Below are 21,683 nucleotides of genomic sequence, written 5' to 3' on the forward strand. Positions count from 1 at the left end.
ACAAGTTTATTTTTCTTTTTTCTTTTTTACATTTATCAGCAATTTTTTGAAACACAAGCACAAACAAAACCACTGTCAATTCAAAAGGTTCATATATACAGTATCTACAAATGCACACATTTACAAGTTTACAACAAAGAATCAAACAAAAGATTGGTTAGACACACCAAAAGACAATCACAAATGTATAATAATTCAAATAAATTGCAATTATATACAGTGCAGAGATTAATCCATAAGCGAACAAACGGGAACCAGTCCTAGAGATTGAAAAAACCAAGTGACAGGTGGGGAAGGACAGGCTTCAGAAGCTTGCAGGTATCAGGGCGGCTCACATTATTTTGCGCGTGTAGGTCTGGCTATGCAGACCACAGGGAGGGAAGCGGCCGGTCACTGGCCTCAGTTCAGGCCGGCAGTTAAAGTTGGCCCGTTTTCTGAATGAAGTAATCAAGCCACAGAAGGTCCGTGTTGCTCACTCTCTCCCAGGAACAAGCTGTCTGTCACGCGCAAAATAATGTGAGCCGCCCTGATACCTGCAAGCTTCTGAAGCCTGACACCACGCCTTAAGTCCTGCTCTGCGCCTATTGCAGGTGTGAACACGACATACCTACGCCACGGCAACCTTTGTGCCCGCGTGCAGAATCTGTTTCCCAGTCCCTGTCCTGAAGAGAACCTTGAATACTTAGGTTCGAAACGCGTCGACAATACCACCCTGTGGCTACAACAAAGGGTGCCGCTAGGATGTAAATCATACCACCACTCTGTATCCTAGCCTTGCAACCCTATTTAACATTACACCACAGGCTTTCGTTGACAGGCAGGCTTGTTTTTTATCTCAACCCCGCCTGTCACTTGGTTTTTTCAATCTCTAGGACTGGTTCCCGTTTGTTCGCTTATGGATTAATCTCTGCACTGTATATAATTGCAATTTATTTGAATTATTATACATTTGTGATTGTCTTTTGGTGTGTCTAACCAATCTTTTGTTTGATTCTTTGTTGTAAACTTGTAAATGTGTGCATTTGTAGATACTGTATATATGAACCTTTTGAATTGACAGTGGTTTTGTTTGTGCTTCAAAAAATTGCTGATAAATGTAAAAAAGAAAAATAAACTTGTTTGGAAAATTAAATCCAGTGGTCACACGGTACAGATTGACTGTGTGTCTGGTGAATTGTTTCACGAATAATCCTGTCCAGCTACATTCTACTCTGCGCATGCTGAATCTAGGAGAAGAGGTCTGCCCGCAATTGGTTTGTCATAATTGTTTGGAGACGCTGTGATTCCGTTTAATGCTTTGCACCCGGTGTCTTTCACTACACAGGAGTCGCAGGAGGACTTGTGACAGCTTACCAAAAATTAAGGCCCATGGTGCAGAGGATACGGTGAGGATGCTAATCTTGTATTGAAGGGAAGATCTGCTGGAGGCTGGAGCGTCTTGTAGACCGAAGATCTTTGGAGTGTAGAGCGAACAAGCCTTAGCAACTGCAAGTCAACGCGGTGCACAGGGGTTTGGTCCAAGCAGTTCCGACATGGGATACTGGCCTAAAAATTGCAGAGAGGACAGGTCAGGCTTCAAGGGAGTTGCAGAACCACCACCTGTGTTGCTGAGCCTCAGGAAGTCCTTAGGACGACAGGAGCATAAGACCGGCCAGCTTCGTTGCGGTAGCTGCAGATGCAGGCGAGTGGCTGCTTCACTCCAAGGGAGATTTCTTCGGGTGTTTCTGATGCCCACAGGTCTGTTGAAGAACCTGGAAGAAGCACAGACACAGATGATGAAGAAGACTTGAAGAACAGCGAGACCAGGAGTCTTCCATGGTGCAGTTTCAGTTCCAGACGAAGTCCAAGTGTCCAGACAAGTGAAGAGGGACGTAGTTTCAGAGTTGAGTCTTGTACCATGACAAATCTAAGGACCCACCCACAGGTAAGCCCCAAGGAAAGGGTTGGAACAAATCAGGGGTCCATCCCAGAGTGGCTGGAAAGAGGGGAGGACACTCCCATTACCTTTGTCCAGTTTTGCGCCAGAGCAAGAACCGAGGGCTCCCTGAACTGGCTCAAACTGGAGCATGCAAGGAGTACCCCAAATGTGCACTTCAAAGCAGTCTGGTGTCACTGGCAAGGGCCCCCCAGCCCAATACACTAAGTCCTGTCTGGGAGGTGGTCACACCTCCTTGTGACAGGAAACCTAATCTACCTTTCCCGCTCGAGCTTGGCTCAGCAGCAGGAGAGCAGAATTATCTCTGTGGCTGGCAGCAGCACTAGCTTGCTTGCAGACATTGAAAAGCTGTTACCGGAAGTACAGGGGTGTCCCCTTAGGAGACCCCATTGTATGGGAACATTGTTCCAACACTGGAATCGGTATTGGGGTATGATTCCAGTATGTTTGATACCAAACGACTCCGGGGTTTGCAGGCATGTCCTGCTCATGCAGGGGCATTTTCACACTTCTAACCAAGCAGCCTGCCCCAGGACTGACTAGCCTGCCATAGGGGTGACTTACATGTTAAGCGTATTGACCTCGGTTATAAGGAAACTTATATCTGTCGTGAGAGGTGCAACCACCAACTCACACAGGCTGCAATGGCAGGCCAGTAGTCACAGTTTAAGTGGGCTCCTATGGGTGGAACACACAAGATTCCTCACCTTGTGAATATCCCCTGCGTCAGCAACATTCCGTAATTCTTTTGTAGCTTCGCGCCGACGACGTCATAGAAGCACGGCATTGCACGCGGCTCCGCTGACGTCACCGACTCCATAATAGGCCCACGTCGGCGTGATGACATCAGTTCCGCCCTTTTTTCCGTGCCTTCGAGGCACAAGGACGGACCAACAACAGTACATATACGGACAATGTACATAGTACCAAATAAAAAAAATAACAGTGTATAGCCAATGCAGGGAAGCAATTATAAAAACACATTTCCTTTGACAATAAAACATTAACATTACAGTAAATCAGTTATAGAACAGTGGACAACGGGGAGGCGGGTGGGTCAATGAGGAATCCACAGGCAGATACTGTATCCACCAGAAAAAGCGTTACCGAAGGTAAGTAACTTGTTCTTCTGATGGATACATCTACCAGTGGATTCCTCACCTTGTGAATAGAGTCCCACAGCAGGACCCCACTCCCGGAGGAGGGTGTCCACTCTCCTATACCAGAAAATCTTGGAGGACGGAGCGCGCAAAGTGGCCATCCCTCCTCACTTCGGAATCTAAGCAGTAATGCTTCGCGAAAGTGTGGAAGGAAGCCCAAGTCGCTGCTCTACAAATGTCCTCTACAAGTACACCCCTAGACAAAGCAGACCTTGCTCTAGTGAAATGAGCCCTTAAACCTTCAGGTGGTTCCTTACCCGCCAGAGAGTAGCACATCTTGATACACAAGACAATCCATCTTGACAGTGTGCGCTTGTGCACCGCCTTGCCTCTTCTGGCACCAACAAAACCAACGAAGAGCTTGTCATCCACTCTGAACTCTCTAGTTCTGTCCAGGAAGAAACTCAGCACCCTCTTAGGGTCCAGGCGATGAAGACACTCCTCCTGCTTGGAAGGGTGAGGGGGAGGATAGAAGGTAGGAAGGGTAATGGACTGCCTCAGATGCCACCTTAGGCAGAAAAGCAGCCCTGGTCCTGAGTACCATTTGTTCAGCATGAATGGTCACGAATGGGGGCTTCGAACTAAGAGCTTGAAGCTCACTTACCCTCCTTGCCGAGGTAATCGCAATCAGGAAGACCGTTTTAAAAGACAACAGTCTCAAGGGACACCTGTGCAAAGGTTCAATAGGTGAACCCATTAAAAAAGTAAGCACACGGGTCAAGTCCCATTGAGGCACAATAAAAGGAGTAGGAGGAAATGTATTCATGAGACCCTTTAAAAATCTAAAGACCACAGGAGATTTAAATAAGGATGGCTGATTCGGCAGACAGAGAAAAGTCGACAAAGCCGAAAGATAACCCTTGACCGTAGCCACAGCAAAACCCTGCTGCGCCAAAGAGAGTGCAAATTGAAGAATTTCAGACAATTGAGCCTTCAAAGGGTCAATGAACTTCTCTCCACACCAAGAAACAAACTTAGTCCATCTATAAGAATAAATAGATTTGGTGGAATCAAGCCTGGCCGATAAAATGACATCCACCACATCATATGGGAGAGAAAAGGAATTCAGGTTGCCCCGTTCAATCTCCAGGCATGAAGGTGTAAGGTCTGGAGGTGGGGGTGCAGAACCTGCCCCTCCATCTGAGAGAGGAGGTCTGCCCTGAGAGGGAGACGGAGCGGCGGGCATGAGGAGAGGTGGAGAAGATCTGTGTACCACACCCTTCTTGGCCAATCCAGGGCAATCAATATAACTTAGACCCGGTCTTGGCGAATCTTCCTCAGAACCAGAGGAATCAAGGGTATGGGAGGAAACACGTAAAGGAGTTGAGAGTCCCAACTCAACTGAAACGCGTCCCCCAGTGCTCCTTGCATCGGAAATTGGAGACTGCAGAACGACGGGCATTGAGCATTCTTGTGAGTGGCGAACAGGTCCACCCGAGGAGTTCCCCACATCCGAAAGACGTGACGAACCACCTCTGGGTGAAGCCTCCACTTGTGGTCGGCCGAGAACTGCCGAATGAGACGGTCTGCACGCACTCCGGCCAGATGATTTGCCATCAGACAAATCTGATGGCCCTGAACCCAGTACCATAGGCGCAGAGCCTCTCTGCAGAGGCAATGCTACCCTACTCCTCCCTTCTTGTTGACATACCCCATCGCGGTCGTGTTGCCCGTCAGGACTTGCACCGACTGACGCGAAGGGAAGGAAGGAAGGCCTTGAGTGCCAAACGTATCGCCCGTAACTCTAGAAGGTTGATGTGAAGCAACCTTTCCTCTGGAGACCAAAGAGCCTAGACCTCCAGATCCCCCAGATAAGCACCCCACCCTAGAGTGGATGCATCCGTTATCACTGAGGCCACCGATGGAGGTAGCCGAAAAGGCTTTCCTTGAGACAGATTGCCTTCCACGCTCCACCAAGACAGATCCGCCGCAGCTTCTCTGGAGATCCTGTCTGACTCCCTGAGATCTCAGTTGTGCTGATACCACTGCCGAGGCACCACTGGAGCGCCCTCATGTGCCAGCGTGCATGGTTGACCAACAGAATGCAAGAAGCCATCAGACCGAGTAGACGAAGGACCTTCAGGACTGGAATGACCGCTCCATTGTGAAATAAAGGAATCATAACCTGTATGTCCTGAATTCTTTGTGGAGGAGGAAAGGCCCGACATACAGTTGTATCCAATACTGCACCTATGAACAGGTTGCGCTGGGAGGGCACCAGGTGAGATTTGGGTACATTTATCGAAAAACCCAACCTGTACAACAACTGAGTTGCAACCTGCAGATGATGAAGCACCTTCTCTGAAGATTCCGCTTTGATCAGCCAATCGTCCAAATAAGGGAATACCAGTATCCCTGACTTTGAGATGTGCCGCCACCACAGCCATCACCTTGGTGAAGACTCGAGGCGCAGTAGTAAGACCAAACGGAAGGACCGCAAACTGGTAATGTTGCGAACCCACCGTGAAACTGAGATACTTTCTATGCGACTTCAGAATGGGGATGTGGAAATATGCATCCTGCAAGTCGATCGACACCATCCAGTCTTCTTGCAGCAGCGCTTGAAGAACCTGTGCAAGGGTGAGCATCTTGAACTTCTCCTGCTTCAGGTAAAGGTTCTAGATCCTGAGATCCAGTATTGGGGATCAGGAAATACCGGGAGTAGCATCCCTGACCCCTTTCCTACTCCGGAACCACCTCTATCGCACCTTTTCTCAACAGTGCAGGAGCAGCAGGTGGTCCTCCGTGCAAAACCCTTGGCAAAGAGGGAAATTTGGGGGAAATTCCCGAAAGCATACCCATTCTCTACGAGATTGAGAACCCAAAGGTCCGATGTGACTGATTCATTCAAAATCTTTATTTCTGTTAAAACAAACCATAAAAGAGTCATAGACATGAAAACAGTACAATCTCTAAAAAGAAACAACAGTGCCAAACAATATCGATTTCCAAGTTAAATGTGACCGATTCCCAATCCCGCAAAAAATAGATAAGCCGGCCCCCGACAGGACCCGCATGATCCGGAATGGCAGATCTAGGGCTGCTTTGCTGTTGTAGGAGGTGGGTGGGTAGAGGAAGAGGAGGAGGAGGAGGATCCCTGACGTCCCCGAGGACGAGCTCTTTGCCTGCCCCTGTAGGACTTATACAATGGATGTTGCTGCTGCTGCTGTGACTGCTTGTAGGGACGAAAAGAAGATCTTTCAAAGCCCCTATACCTTTTGCTCACAGATCCCCTAGTTTGCAACCCCAAAGACCTGGCTATTGCCCTGCTGTCTTTGAACCTCTCCAATGCAGCATCAGTCTTTTTACCAAAAAGGCCTGAGCCATCAAAGGGCAAATCAATCAAAGCAGCCTGAACATCTGCAGAGAACTCGGAAGTCTTCAACCAGGCAGCTCTTCTGGTGGCAATTGAAGACCCCATGACCCTAGCCACTGAATCCGCTGTGTCCATTCCGCTCTGTATGACCTGCCGAGCAGCAGCCTGAGTGTCAGCAAGCACCTCATTAAAACATTTTCTGTCCTCTTCAAGAAGTTTAGGGGTCAATTGCTTTACAGTATCCATCAAGGCATGGATATAACGACCCAGGAGGCAAGTGGCATTCGTAGATTTGAGAGCCATACTCGCTGATGAAAAAACTTTTTTCGCAGATTGGTCCTGGTTTTTTGAATCCTTATCACCAGGTACCTGGGGAAAAGCACCTGCAGATTTTTTAGAGCAGGCTGCCTGTACCACTAAGCTCTCTGGCAAAGGATGAGAGGACAAAAAGTCTGGGTTCCCAGGAGCCACTCTACATCGTCTTGCAACAGCCTTAGAAACCGCAGGAGCAGTAAGAGGTCTACTCCACAGCTCCAGGATTGGATCTGTTAAAGCATCAGTAAAAGGAAGCATAGGCTCCACCACAGATGAGGGAGAATGGAGGACTTCAGTCAAAATATTTGATTTACACTCCGCAGTGGGCAGAGTCAAATTCAGCAGATCCGCTGCGTTCTTGATAACCACATGGTAGGGAGCCACATCTTTAGAAGGGGCATCCAACACCGAGGCTAAATCGCAATCAGAGGACAGTTCCAGTCCACTTGCCTCCCTTAAATCATCAAAATAATCCTCCGATTCTTGAAGCTCGCCCTCTTCAAGCTCAGCTTCTCTATACCTCTGCTCCTCCAAAAGGCGCTGAGCTTCACGCATCGACCTCTCCTTCCGGAGCGACGTCGTCAGATCCAGAATCGACTCCGAAAAAGCCAGAGCCGGCGTCTAACACGGAGCCAGAGCCGTCATCGAACTCCGAGTCGGAAGACCATGCCGATGTTCTCGAGGTCGGTACGGAGCCAGTGACGAAGTTATCGGCATCGCCTAGAGATGCCAAGAGGGTGTCGGCGCTGGCATAAACGGAGCCGGAGAATAAGCATGGGGAACACCCAAATTGTATGCCAACGGAACCATGGGACCAGCCGGTGCTCCAGAGGGGTACATGGCTCTCGCATAAACACCATACATGGCATTTAAAAACTGAGAAGGGTCTTGTCCTGGACCCGGAAAAGGAGGATACGAACCCACCAGCTGCTCTCGAGGAGGCTGCGCCGGAATCTACTCCTCTTGATCCTCGGGTTGGTGAGCCGGAGTCGTCGAGCCCTGAGGAACGGGAACCTCTTCCTCCTCCTGAACTGGAGAATTAGACGGAGCCGACTCCTTTCCTGAATGGTGCCTTGATCCTTGCTTCCTCTTCTTATGCTTCTTTTTCGTTGATCTGGAAGCATGCCCCGATGACTACTTCGAAGCCGACCTCGATCGGGACCTCGAAAACCGTTAGCGTCGACGACGAGGAAAAAAAGGGAACTGACGTCATCACGCCGATGTGGGCCTAATATGGAGTCGGTGATGTCAGCGGAGCCGCGAATGTTGCCGTGCTTCTATGAAAAGATTGATAAAGACTTGACCACATTTAGGGACAACACTATCAACTTCAAAACTACCAAATTCGAGAAAGACCAAAACAATTTTAACATCGAGACGGTATATCCATACTTTAAGGATGAGTTCTACACCAGGCCAGACTCTACCAGATACCTTAATACCAACCAAGGGAGATCTAAAAGTAGATTCACGACGTCCTCGGAGACATCCTCTTCAGAGTCAATGGAAGACTCCGATGCAGGCGAGGGGTCATCCAACAGAAACCAACAAAACAGAAACGCCCCCAAGAGGCCTTTTTTAGGCCAGGGCCAGCAACAGAAACGCACACGATTCAAACCACAGTGGGAGATGACGACACGCAAACAGCATTACAAGTCGTAAAACCATCCTCCATCATCAATATCTCTGAAAAAATTCTATCTCAAGCTGAAAAGGAAGTCTTGGAACTGGGTCTTTCGTTCGTTCCTGGAATAGCTATGGACTTTACCAAGATCAAACTAGAGGTCATGGAATTCTTCAGAAAAATAAGATTGAGATGGTTTTTCAGAGAGACTCCGGACCAGGTCTCAACCGAAGCCTCAGGGTTACGTAATAAATCGACATTCTGCCCTTCTAACCACAACACTGCGAAGAATATCATTGCATTCGAGCGTTCTGTTGAGTAGTGGAGAAGTGTGGCTCACTGGTTAGAGGAGGCAGACCCGGACGCTGAGATCAGACCCGGGACCAGGGTTCAATTCCCGACGCGGCAGGGTCTTGAGCCCAAAATGTCCACGGACTCGGTAATTCTCGCTTCGGTGCCTACTCGAATCACAGGTTCACACTCTGCAACTCTGGGCAATAGCTTGCTTAATCTCCACTACGGCCCCCTGCGGCGGGATGCCTGGCTTTCACCTTGGGGATACCCAGTAGGGGCTATCTCACAGGGAAAAACCAGGACGGGTTCCCAATGCAAAGCGCTTTGAGACCTGGCGGTGATATTGCGCTATATAAAAACCCATCCATCCATCCATCCATCCATGTTATGTCCTCATTGAACACACTTGAGAAAAAGCGCCCTTTTGTCCCTAGGATCATCACCAAGAAACAAAGAGAAGCCATATGTGAATTGAAGAATCAGCAGGAGGCCATTATAAGGCCTGCAGACAAAGGAGGAGCGGTGGTTCTTTGGTCCAAGGATCTGTATAGAACTGAAGGACGAAGCCATGTGTATAACCAAGACTGGTACCGCCGGATCACACAAGATCCAACAGCCCAGATACTGGACGAGGTTTCCAAACTTGTGAATGAGGCTAAGGAGGCAGGGATACTTGGCCCCAAGGAGTCCGAATACCTTGTGAAGAAATTTCCACGCACTCCCCATCTCTACTTCCTTCCCAAGGTCCACAAGGACTCCAAAATACCTCCGGGACGTCCAAATGTTTCTGGGTGCGATTCTGTTTTCGAACCGATCTCTCAGTTTGTGGATATATTTCTTAAACCGTTGGTTGTCCAAGTTCCATCGTACCTGAGAGACACCATGGATTTCATTAACAGGGTCGAAGGCCTTAAATTTCACTCCAACTCTCAACTGCTTGTCACTATGGACGTATCTTCTTTGTATACACAGATTCCGCAGCAAGATGGCCTTGATGTCATTGAACTTTATCTGGACACCAGACCTCGCCCACATAGGGTCCCTACTGATCTAATCGTTTCATTTGCGACACTGGCTCTCAAAAAGAACTTTTTTACATTTGAGGAAGAAATGTTTCTACAAATCAAGGGCTCGGCTATGGGGTGTCCCTTTGCACCTGAGATGGCGATCCTCTATATGGGTCAATACGAGGAGAAATATGTATATACCAACAATCCCTACAAAGAGCATATTGAGCAGTGGCTCAGGTATATTGATGATGTCTGGTGTGTCTGGAATGGTTCCTCGGCTCTACTAAAAGAATTTCACGTCTGGCTCAACAATAGAAGCCCTGATATTAAATTCAGTCTGAGCTATGATTCAAAATCTTTATCTTTTCTGGATGTGGAGGTGTCGGCCAAGACAGATGGGTTGATGTGTTCCCTGTACCAAAAGAAAACCGATAAGAATAATGCACTTCACTACAGGAGTTACCATCCCAGGAGTCTGAGAGATAACCTCCCATACGGACAATTTCTCCGTGTGAGACGAAATTGCTCGTCCACCCAGCAGTTCGATCTCCATGGACAAGCACTTACAGACAGACTGCAGGAGAGAGGCTATCCCCACAAGCTGTTGAAGCATTCGATGAAGAGGGCACGATGGACACCGAGGGAGCACCTCCTAGAAAAAAGATCCAGACCCGCAACCCAAAGGATGGTGTGTGTATCTACGTTTGGCCCCCATACCAACCAACTCCAAAAAATAATCAGGAAGAGTTGGCATCTGGTGGAGGAAGTTCTACCAGACGTGGGAATACCGCTGTTTGCTCTTAAAAAGAATCTGAGTATTGGCAAGATGATCACGTCCACACGTCCACCTGCCAAAAGAGATACCCAAAGTACCATCTTTGGGTCTAATCCCGTCAAAGGGCATCGCAAATGTGGGACATGCACAGTCTGTGACCTTACGATGGAGGGTTCCCTGTTTACAGATGGCAACCAATTTTGGAGACATGAAGAACACACGAACTGCAAAACTAAAAACACAGTGTACGCCATCCAATGTCCTTGCAAAAAGGTGTACATAGGGAAAACAACCCAGGAGGTGCGCCAACGAATTATCCAACACCGATCCAGAATAAACAATAAGGTTATAACAGCTCCCCTGGTTTCTCACTTCATACAACACAAACACTCATCCAATGACATAAGATGGACCGTGCTTGCCGTCATCAGAGGTGGCAGTGGGGATCCGGACGTACGCCTCTCTCAAAAAGAGGCTTACCTCATTCTGAAATTTGATACTTCCAATTCTGGCCTCAACGAAATGTCCGAAATCAGCAATCTTTGAGACCCTGACCTTTCTGTCCGTTTCTGGTCTTGGCTGCAAGCCGTGCTGCTGGGACTATGTAAACCACTGCATTAGCTATACAATACCTCTTTCATTCTTTCAAAACATCTGCCATGCCACTTATTTCAGGACATGGTGAGTGACATCCCCTCCTGTGTGGTGGCGCTGTTTGGTCCCCACAACACGGATTAGGTGGCAGTCCAAGGCTTTGGATACTAGAAATATGTCTATATGTGGAGCAGAAGTGTGTACATACATACCATATGCAATGCCTGTGTTTATAACTGCATTTCATTTGAGGATTCGATTTATGTAAACACAATCTGATGCTGATTTATGTGTAATCGTAGTCCATTTGAGGATTCGACCTATGCAAATGTATTGGGGGATATTCTCTATCATGTGTAAAGGTTTAACAAATGATTCATTTTTTACATATTTAGTTGATGTGTGTACCTTTTGAAGACTCCGCTTTTGTAAATGAACTGTGAGACATTTCCCTGCATGTGCTGTGACTCAACACACAATGACACTTGACTGTGCAGATTCACGAGTGGGGCTGGCGGTACTGACTTCAAGTACCATAATCCTCTGAACCTCTGGGTGTCCTCCCTCGCTTTCTGTTTTCCCTGAGCCAGTTATTAGTCTCCCTCTAACGAACCCGCGCTAAGGACTCTTTGAACGCCTCCGGCCACAGCCTGGATTTAATCCCTGTGTCAAACGTAAGTGCCTTCCCGGAATGTATGCCGACTGTAGCAGACATTTCATCTGTCTTTAGGCATTATCATATATGCCCCCCTCTGTTGCTTTTTGCAGCGGCGCCACTCGGTAGAATTAATCTCCGCCCTACGTGAAGAAGAATCCTAGACCCTGTCTTCACACAGCCGGCCCCCTGAACATAGGACGCGCAGGTAGGAGAAGCGGCTCATATAATGCTCTGTTTGGGAGTATTCGCCGTTTTCATGCGGGCTATTACAATTATGCTTTGTTCTTAGCTTCGCCAAAGAATGTGAACGCTGGAATTCTCCAACAGCGCACCGCCTGGCGGGCGTCTTGCGTGATTGATACCTCCACAATTCCAGGTATTTGAGCCCGTTTAAAATACGTAAACACACGAGCTAGGTGAGTGTGCCTAAGTTCTCCACCCCCTCGCCCTCACTGCCACTCATCTATTCTTTCTTTCTACAGAGTAACCTGTTCTGTTCAACAGCCCACCTCCACTCCTGCAATTTCCTTTTGCTCGTGGTGCAGGTAACTTTCTTTGTCTCGTGACTTGTGGAATTACAGAGAGGTCCCCCTAATTGTGACACTCCAGTCTGACACCAACCTTTCTTTAAATTCTTTTCACAGTAAAGACTCTACCAGGTCCCTGTCCTGAGGAGAACCCTCAATTCTTTGGGTTCGAAACGCGTTGACCCCCAGCCTGTGACAACAAAGGAGCGTGCAGCTAGGGACTAATCTACTCCATTTGTTTGTGCCCTAGCGTGCAACCAGACTGAACACTCAGTCACAGGTCTTGTGAGATAGGCAGGCATTTCTTTTCCATCTGTTATTCCGCCTGTCCACTGGTATTTCAGTTAAAGGACTGGTTGTTTTTTCCCCTTCAGTGTCATACGTTATTTGATTATAATTGATTTGGACTGTATGTAGTGTATTCAAAATGTTTCTTTGGTGTCTCGAATTATGTGATTGTTTGATTATTTAATATTCACATTTGCATTGTTTGTATTGATTATGTGCACAATTGTCAGTTTTTGTTTTTGATTTGACTGCTTGTGACAGTGGTTTTCTTCTGATGCCATGTTTTTAAGAATTTTGAAACGGTTTATGAATAATAAATAAATGTTTTGCTAAACACAGCTTGGCCACGCAGTATTTAAGAGCTGTGTGGGCTACAATTCGGATTTGAAATTTCAAGGCTAGCCATTTCGTTCTGTTTTCCAAGTGTTGAGGTCCAGGCTGGTCTGTGTGTCGGACCCAAAACCTTCTTGCGTACATGTGCTTCTATGACGTCGTCCACGTCGGCGCAAAGCTACAAAAGAATTTCCGAATGTTGCTGACGCAGGGGATATTTACAAGGTGAGGAATCCACTGGCAGATGTATCCATCAGAAAATACATGCTTAAACCCATGGGAGACCTCCGGTGTACCTATGCCCTGGGTACCTTAGTACAACATACTAGGGACTTACAAGGGTACACTAGTAGCCAATTGTGGAGGTACAAAAGCACTTACCAGGTCAATTTAGGGGAGAAAGCACAGCTGCTGGGGTCCTGATTAGAAGATCCCAGCAGACTAGGTCAAAAACGGACTGACATCAAGCAAAATGTGGGGGTAACCATTAAAGCAGATCCTACTTTCCTACATGTTCCCCAAGTGTGAGGTAGGTGTACAGGGTGCATCCAAGTAAGCTGGCATTTAGTGAAAGTTGGGGGTTCAATTCAGTCAAGCGTCACGTTATTGAACTTGGTTTCTACTGTTTGTCTGTTGTTCTGGAAAATAACAGGAATTTTGTCTTGGGTTGGTTGAGCTTCAGGAAGGAGCAGGAGAACGTAAGAGCACGAAGTGAAATCGGGATCAGGTAAGATTTCTTCTCCTTTTTTATTTTCTCCACCCCCCCCCCCCCCCCCCCCCCCCACCCGCCCGTCTTACCCCGGCGCTGCTGCTGCCCTGCCGCCCCCCTCTGCATATTGGCAGCAGCTGCGACTGACAGCTTGGTAGTTATCTCAGGCACATAGCTAAAAATTCAGACGCTTTAAGATTCACGTTGATCAACTACAATAAAACACTAAACAGAGGAGCAAATGAAACAACAGGATAGTCATCTTGTCACAGGAGGCTATCAATGGTCTCCATCATGTATGGAAATGTGTACTTTTTTCCAAATTTCAGAACAACCCATAGCAGTTTTATCAATAGCTGTGGTCTACATTATTGAAAGAGGACAAGAGATGACAAGAAAATAAATGCAGACAGATGTCCCTCCTGCTGTCTCCTTAGCAGACAGGAGTCCTAATTCTTCTATTAACTAGCAATAACTCTGACACATGCTGGAGTGGAAACCAAACTGGGTAACAATAAGCATCCCTTAACCTCCTACCTGAGCAAAACTGTTGACAGATCAAAGATTCAATAACCTTTGACACTATCAGCAAGCTGACATAAGCCACATTTACATGGTTCTGAGGGCTCAATACCATTCTGGGGTAGGGACAGGAGGGCGTTTCTATGTAAAAATAATTCTGAGTCTATTCAATCCTCTATGGTTCTGTTACTTGACAAGCATTCTCATCACTCTTTTCTGCATCTATCAATCCTAAGAATTGACCATAATCTGCTCGCAAAATAAATGCACCTCTGTACGGTGAAGTGCTGTGGTATGGAGGTGTTTCTATATCCAGTCTGTATATGGACAGGAGGCTTACGTAAGGTATCAGAAGAGGCCTCCATTCATTAAAAATATCCTCCTCTTGCATATGTGGTGTTCCTCATCTTTTATTTCCCTGATCTCTAATTTTATTGAGGATATGTGAAAGTTTCAAAGTGATATTTATTGATCTGAAACAAACAACTTATATTGGTTTTCCTTAGGGAAAGGAGTATGAGACCTCAGGCTCCGGAGTCCTTAAATCCCCTTTGACCAACTCTTTGTGAGAAGATTCCCAGTGAAGGAGAAAAACCCTGATGTCAAAAACAAGGATCCTTTTAAGCCAGCAGACTTACCCACTTGCACCATAAGAGCCAGTATACTGGAAGGCAAGAGGGAAGGCATTTCAGACACAAGATAATCGTAATGTGGATACAGCTCCTTTCCTCTCTTTCTGTTCAGCCTTTACCAGTTAGAGCTGTGTACTGTTATTGCAGCAGTTTTTAGGCTTTTGACTTCTGAGGAAAGACTACAGGACATCAGGGAGCCCCACTGCTCATTTGCACAATCCTCACTTCCTTGCCACACACTTCCCCCTCAGCCGAATAGGCGCTGGGACCGGGAAAAACGCCGCCGCCATATTGGGGGTAGAGCTGGGTTGACTGTATAGCTGTTCGGCCCCTCCCTCCTTTCCTCCATATGATGAGCACCTCTCGCCGGCCGCACAGCGGACGCGCCCTGGGCGCGCCCAAGGCAAGCCCGTCTGCGCCCGTCCGGGGCCAGGAGCTAAAACCCCTGGTTCTCCTACGGTCTTGAGGAAGCATTACAGCTCTGGCTTCCTTTATAATCTGAGACCCCCCCCCCCGCGAAAGCAAGTTGCTGTCATTGCTATTATCCCCTGGATCTACCCTCTATCTGCCCACATTGTAATGCGTGGTTCATCACTGCTCAGCAGAAAATTGACCTGCAGAACTTTACAATGTTTCTTTTAAACTGCAGGTCCCTGCCGAAGGATAGTATGGAAATCTCATTATTGTTGGATGAACTCGCACCCGATGCAGTCTTTTTAACCGAAACTTGGTTAACCCCCGATTCCGAACCCGATTTGGTGCAAGCACTCCCCCCTGGTTACCAAATTGCACGCAGGGATCGTAGCCCAAGGGAAAGGCGGGGGACTTGCAATCATTTACAAAGCTCAATACTCGTGCCATTGCACCTTGGATACCATGCCGGACTGTGAAAGTCTGTCCTTTTCTCCTCTAACGACTGCTTCTCAGGGATCCTTATGTATCGCCCTCCGGTCCACTGAACCAATTTCACACTGCACTACCCTCCCTTGTAGCAGAATTAGCTACGTCTCCTTCTAATTTTATGTTGTTGGGGGACCTTAACATTCACTTTGACAATAGCTTAGATAATGTGGTCAAAGAGCTGACCGCGAGTTTGGCTGCAGTTCAGCTGGAGCAATTAGTTCTAGCCCCAACGCATATTAAAGGCCATTTGCTGGACCCTGTATTCAGCAATTGTGTCGACCTCAAGGTAGGCTCCATCACTCACCTTCCATGGACCGACCACTTCTTAATTCCTCTTATCTGGTCGATACATAGGCCTGTTTCTTGCAATCCCATTCCGCGAAAGATGAGAAATTGGTCTAGGCTCCCACTAGAACAATGGACTAGTTCCTTGGTAGCCTCCAGACCCTCATTTTCCCAGAATCCCTCATTAGATAATAGGGAATTTGACAATTGGATTCGGAAGTCGCTTGACTCTATACTTCCCTCTAGAAAAATCAGCTTAAAAAGACCACGAGAAACAGCTCCATGGTACTCGGAGGAGCTTAGAGCGAAAAAGCGACACTGTAGGAAGCTTGAAAGAAAGTGGCGCTTGGAATATGCCACCGTAGACAAAGTCATGTATAGGGAGGCTATTAGAGCCTACAAATTAGAAATAAAATCGTCACAATCTACCTACTACAATGGTAAAATCATGACGGCCAGATCAAAACCGAGAGAGATCTTCCAAATCGTCAAAAGTCTTACCAAGCTTCCCCCACCTATGCTTCCCAATGACAATCCACTTTCTTGCTGCAATGATCTAGCGGAATTTTTCTATCAGAAAATAAATAAAATCTATTCCTCATTTGCAGCCACAGTTTCGGAGCCCCTCACTAATGGACCCCTTTTCCCCATGGAAGCTGATCATTCCTCCCAAATAACCTTAGATCACTTTACCTTGCTAGACTTGGAAACATTGGAACCTTTGATACAACAAATAAAATCAGGTTCCCCATGTGACCCTGCCCCTCCATGCACTATGGTTGCAGCTAGCCAAGTCATTCTCCCCACTCTGCTGGAGCTTCTTAACATCTCTCTAACAACAGGTAGTGTCCCACCTACTTAGAAACATGCAATGGTGGGAGCACTTCTGAAGAAGCATAACCTTGACCCCACTAACTTTAACAACTACCGCCCCATTTCCCTGTTACCCTGGGTGAGCAAAATCCTGGAGAAACACATTAATTCCCATCTAACAAGGCTTCTCGAGAGCAACCATCTACTTGATGTCTCACAGACGGGATTTCGCCCCAAACATGGGACGGAAACGGCCTTGCTGGCCGTGACAGAGGAAGCTAGGCGAATCTTGGATCGAGGGGTATCAGTGGCAGTCATCCTCCTCGATCTAAGTGCTGCGTTTGACACGGTAAGCCACAAAACTCTGCTGGGTCGACTCTTCAATCTTGGAGTATCAAGGGACGGTTTGGCTTGGCTTAAATCCTTTTTGAGTGAAAGGACATTCCAAGTCTTTGATGGAGACTTTTTCTCCTCAAGTAAACCTCTGGACTGTGGGGTACCGCAGGGCTCGTCATTGAGCCCTACGTTATTTAATGTGTACATGAGACCACTGGCTGAGATCGTTCGCCCATATGGTATTAAGATCATCACATACGCGGACGATACTCCGCTGGTGGTCTCACTCGCACAAAAGAACTGTGAAATGGCGCAGAGTAACTGGACTACCTGCATGGAAGGTCAAAAGTTGGATGACTGCATCGTCCCTTAAGCTTAACGGTGACAAAACCGAGCTTATGCTACTCGGCCCCCCAGCGCTGTCTACCATCGACCTCTTATGACCCATCAGCTTGGGTACGCCGCCTATCCCGAAAGATGACATAAGAAGCCTTGGGGTTTGGCTGGATAAATCCCTGACCCTTAACACCCAGCAACCCAGATATCTGCGACCTGCTTTGGAATCATCAGGATGCTGAAAAAATCCTTCCGATCCTACCTTTTGAAGTTAAGCAAATCGTGATACAATGCTTAATCCAATCCCGATTAGACTTTAGTAATGCCTTGTATCTAGGGGCGCCTGAATACGTTCTGCCAAAACTTCAGCGGATTCAGAATTGTGCTGCACGCACGCTGCTTCAGCACCCACGAAGAGCGTCAGTAGAAACCGGGATGAGGACCTTGCACTGGCTCCCTGTTAGGGAGAGAATCAAATTTAAAGCCATGTGCATCTCCCACCAAGCCTTTTGGGAAACTGGCCCCAAGATTAATCACCCTTTGCTTTCCCCTTATCACCCCAGCAAACAACTCCGCTCTGCCCCTGCATTCCTTGCCGTAGCTCCTCAGATTAGGAGATCAAGAGCAGGAGGCAGGTCTTTTACCTTCAATGCTGCCAAATTGTGGAATTCCCTCCCTCTACACTTAAAATCCAATCCAAATCTGTCATCTTTCCACAAGCAGCTCAAAACCTTCCTCTTTATTAAACAAGACTAACTTCAAAGCTGTTGTATCATGAGGCACTATCCTTTTTTTCAGCGCTTGGACGCCCTAGGGCAGCAGTCACGCTCAACAAAACCCCTTTTCATTTCACCTAGCAATTTCTATAATTTGAACCTCAAAACAATCCAAAGCTACAGAAACAAGTAAACATAGAACAAATACATATATTAAGAAATATTTTATTTTATATACAGGTAAAATATATCAAAAAAAGAAATTACATTTTAATGGGAAGGATGGAGCATTTCAAAACTTGGGCTGATTTCTAAAAGACAAAGCAATATGATAAGCTCTAGCAGACTGCTTGGTCTTTTTTGCTCCTACTCTATGTTTTTTGTTGGTGTGCATTAGTGCTTTAAAGGTCACCAATTTTCCATACTACTGTTGGCTGTGCTTGAGCTACTCCCACAAATCAAGCTGAGGATAAAAATTTAAATTTTTGGTTTCCAATTTCTAATTCCTTCTCATTTACAGAATGTTATAACGTTTTCAATTTTACATTTATTTATTTTATTTTGATATCCTTTTAGTTATCTTGTAATATCACTTAACTTTTCAAATAGTTGCGGATCCCCCAAGTAGTGTTGCAGACCACCAGGGGTCCAGGGACCCCAGGTTATGAACCACTGCTCCATTGAATAACCCAGTGGACAGTCCCTTACTCAGTCACTGTGAAAGGATTCACAAAGGATAGAAAGCTTTCAACATGATTGAATAACAGCACATCTCTTACTCTGCGGAGGTTTTAGATAAACAGAACTGGAGACATACATTTATGATGACATTATCATGGGATAGATGTTAAATGCATCTGGCTTGAAGACCCTCTAAATCTAGGTTCTTCTAATCACTTTAATCAGCAGCCTTAATATTTCAGGGTTCTAACTGCTAGTTCTGGTCTACTATAGAACATATAATACTTTTACCGGTCAAAAACTACAGGATCTTAAATCAAACACCACAATACGACAAAAAAATCACCATGATTCAATGCTATTAAACTAAAATAATTTTAAAACTTACTCATAACATACATGCATTGAACATTTAAGTAAGAATGTTTAAGCTATTAATTATGAATCACAATCAATAGCTTTGGTTGAATGACTGAACAAATCACAGAGTTACACTGAAGCTCACGTGTTCGGTGAAAAACAAAATTACTGTGCTTTAGAAGATTTAACAAATAAAAAAGCAAATGACTTAAAGTCCTTACTCGGGGGTTGGAGATGGGGAATGAGGACGATCACAGGTCCCTGGCTGTGAAGAAACATCCGGTAACAAAGGCTCTCGGGGAATTCCTGATGGGATAGTGTTTGTACTTGCATCTACATTCAAATTCTACAGAAATGGAAATAGAATTAGTACTTTTTAAACAATATACATTTATAGCAGTTTTGTTAGCCTCATAGCTGCTATGGAACGTCCAGCTCCAGTGCTGGACGTTCCATTGCGCAGGTGCAGTTCAAACGTTCAACGGCAGCACTACGGAGGTAGTGGTGCCGTCGGCCGCTGAACGTGCGCAGCGCTTAAGGGGTTAAGCACATTGTATAATTTCTATAGTGCTTAAACAAGAGGGTACCAAGATACTACATGCATCAGTATTCGTATGCACATTCCTTAGTCTTCCAAGTTTCTGGGAGCTGGTTCATAATACCCAAATTGGTTAAGCAAACCTTCTAAAGTTCAACCTTACTTTAGAAGAAAAAAATGTGGTGGGGGTTTTAATCATGATTGATGAGTAAGGAGAAAGTGATTGGAATGATTGCAAATCAAATTGTATTCAACTGACATGGACCATACCCATGCGCCAAAGGAAGGAAACTGGGTCAACTTAAAGGATAAGTTACTTATCTTCAGTACCACCTTATCAGGAAGAGACATGATCTAGCTGCAGATTCCTTACCTTTGAACTTCCAGGCGTCAGGCTGGATCCAGGAGATTTTTCTTAGCAGTGCCCCTGCGTGCCAATAGGTGGCATCGGTGGACTCCACCTGACTTCGCCGACGTCGTGTTTGTCATTTTGACCTCCGCGTCATCAATATAACCGCCACTTCGAGGCGCTGAAGTCTGTACTTTTCACGACTGACCATGGGGTGTTGAAAAAGGACAGCTAGGGCCCTGAAGGGGAACATCCCTGACACAAAAAACAATTCCGCAGTGTGGGGACGATGGGTGGGTCCGTAAGGAATCTGGGGCTAGATCATGTCTCTACCAGATAAGGAGTTATCGAAGGCAAGTAACTTGTCCATCTGATAGAGACATCTAGCCGCAGATTCCTTACCTTTGAACAGATACCCAAGCAATACCTTTCCCGGAGGAGGGACTGTGGAAAAGTTTAGACCAGAAAATACTACAGAACACAGCGGCCAAACAGGCCTTCCCTACGAACCTGAGAATCCAGGCAATAGTGTGTGACAAACAAGTGTAGAAACGCCCACGCGGCAGCCTGGCATATATTAACAGCCGGAACCCCCCCCCCCCCCCCCCCCACCGCTGGAGGGCTGTGGTGGCAGCCTTCGCCCTGGTGGAATGGGTCCTACGGCCTTCAGGTCTTTCTTTGCCCAAGGCGTAACAGATTTTTATACAGTGGATAACCCAATGAGTGATGGTTGTCTTTTGAACAGCTTGCCCCTTCTTTGCACCCACATATCCACAAAGAGTTGGTCATCCACCCAGAACTCTTTAGTACGATCAAGGTAGAACGATCAAGCTCTTTTTGGGTCCAGATGGTGGAGACTCTCCTCTTCCTTGGAAGGATGCAGAGGTGCATAGAAATTGGGCAAAGTAACTGACTGTCCCAGATGAAAGGGAGTTACAACTTTGGGCAGAAAAGACACCCTAGTACTCAGGACCACTTTTTCCAGAAAAACGGTCAGGTAAGGAGGCTGTGATGACAGTGCCTGTAGGTTGCTCACCCTTCTAGCAGAGGTTATTGCCACCAAGAACTCCGTTTTGATGGTGAGCAACCGTAGAGGGCAGTTGCGCATCGGCTCAAACGGTCCGCACATTAAGAAGGTGAGGACCAAATTAAGGTCCCATTGTGGCATAATTAAAGGGGAAGAGGGAAACAAATAGGTTAGTCTCTTCAGAAACCTCTCCACCAGAGGGGACTTTAAAAGTAAAGGCTGATCTAGAAGCCGAAGAAAAGCTGAGAGGGCCGAAAGGTAGCCTATGAAAGTGTCCAAGGCACAGCCCTGGTGGTACAAAGAAAAATAAACAGGAGAATATTCGCCAGAGAGGCAGACAAGGGATCAATAGACTTTTCTTTACAATATTTACAAAATGTGTTCCATCGACAGGCGTAGACCGATTTTGTAGAGGGATGCTTGGCTGCCAGAAAAACTTCGCAGACTTCGGGAGGAAGGTCAAAGGCTGTCAACTGTCGATGCTCAATCTCCACGCATGGGGGCAGAGAGAGGACAGGTTCGGATGGAGAACCCTCCCCTGTTGCTGCCCAGAAGTTCCTCCCAAAGGGGCAAACTGATTGGAGGATCGATGCTCATGTCTAGAACCTAGGAATACCAAACCTTTGTGCCCCGTCCAGAGCCACAA

The 21,683-nt window shown here is 46.7% G+C and overlaps 1 protein-coding gene across 4 annotated transcripts in view; it reads right to left on the reverse strand.

Moving 5' to 3' along the window:
- The window catches only part of LARP4B (La ribonucleoprotein 4B), a 639,242-nt gene that overhangs the window by 142,190 nt on the left and 475,369 nt on the right, over nt 1-21,683 (reverse strand). For all 4 annotated transcript variants that reach the window (XM_078663295.1, XM_078663296.1, XM_078663294.1 and 1 more), the window contains one exon: nt 19,345-19,469. In XM_078663295.1, coding sequence (XP_078519421.1) covers nt 19,345-19,469 — 125 coding nt within the window. The remainder of the gene's footprint in view (nt 1-19,344; nt 19,470-21,683) is intronic.

This window comes from Lissotriton helveticus, chromosome 10, assembly GCF_964261635.1.
Source record: "Lissotriton helveticus chromosome 10, aLisHel1.1, whole genome shotgun sequence".
Taxonomy (NCBI): Eukaryota; Metazoa; Chordata; class Amphibia; order Caudata; family Salamandridae; genus Lissotriton; species Lissotriton helveticus.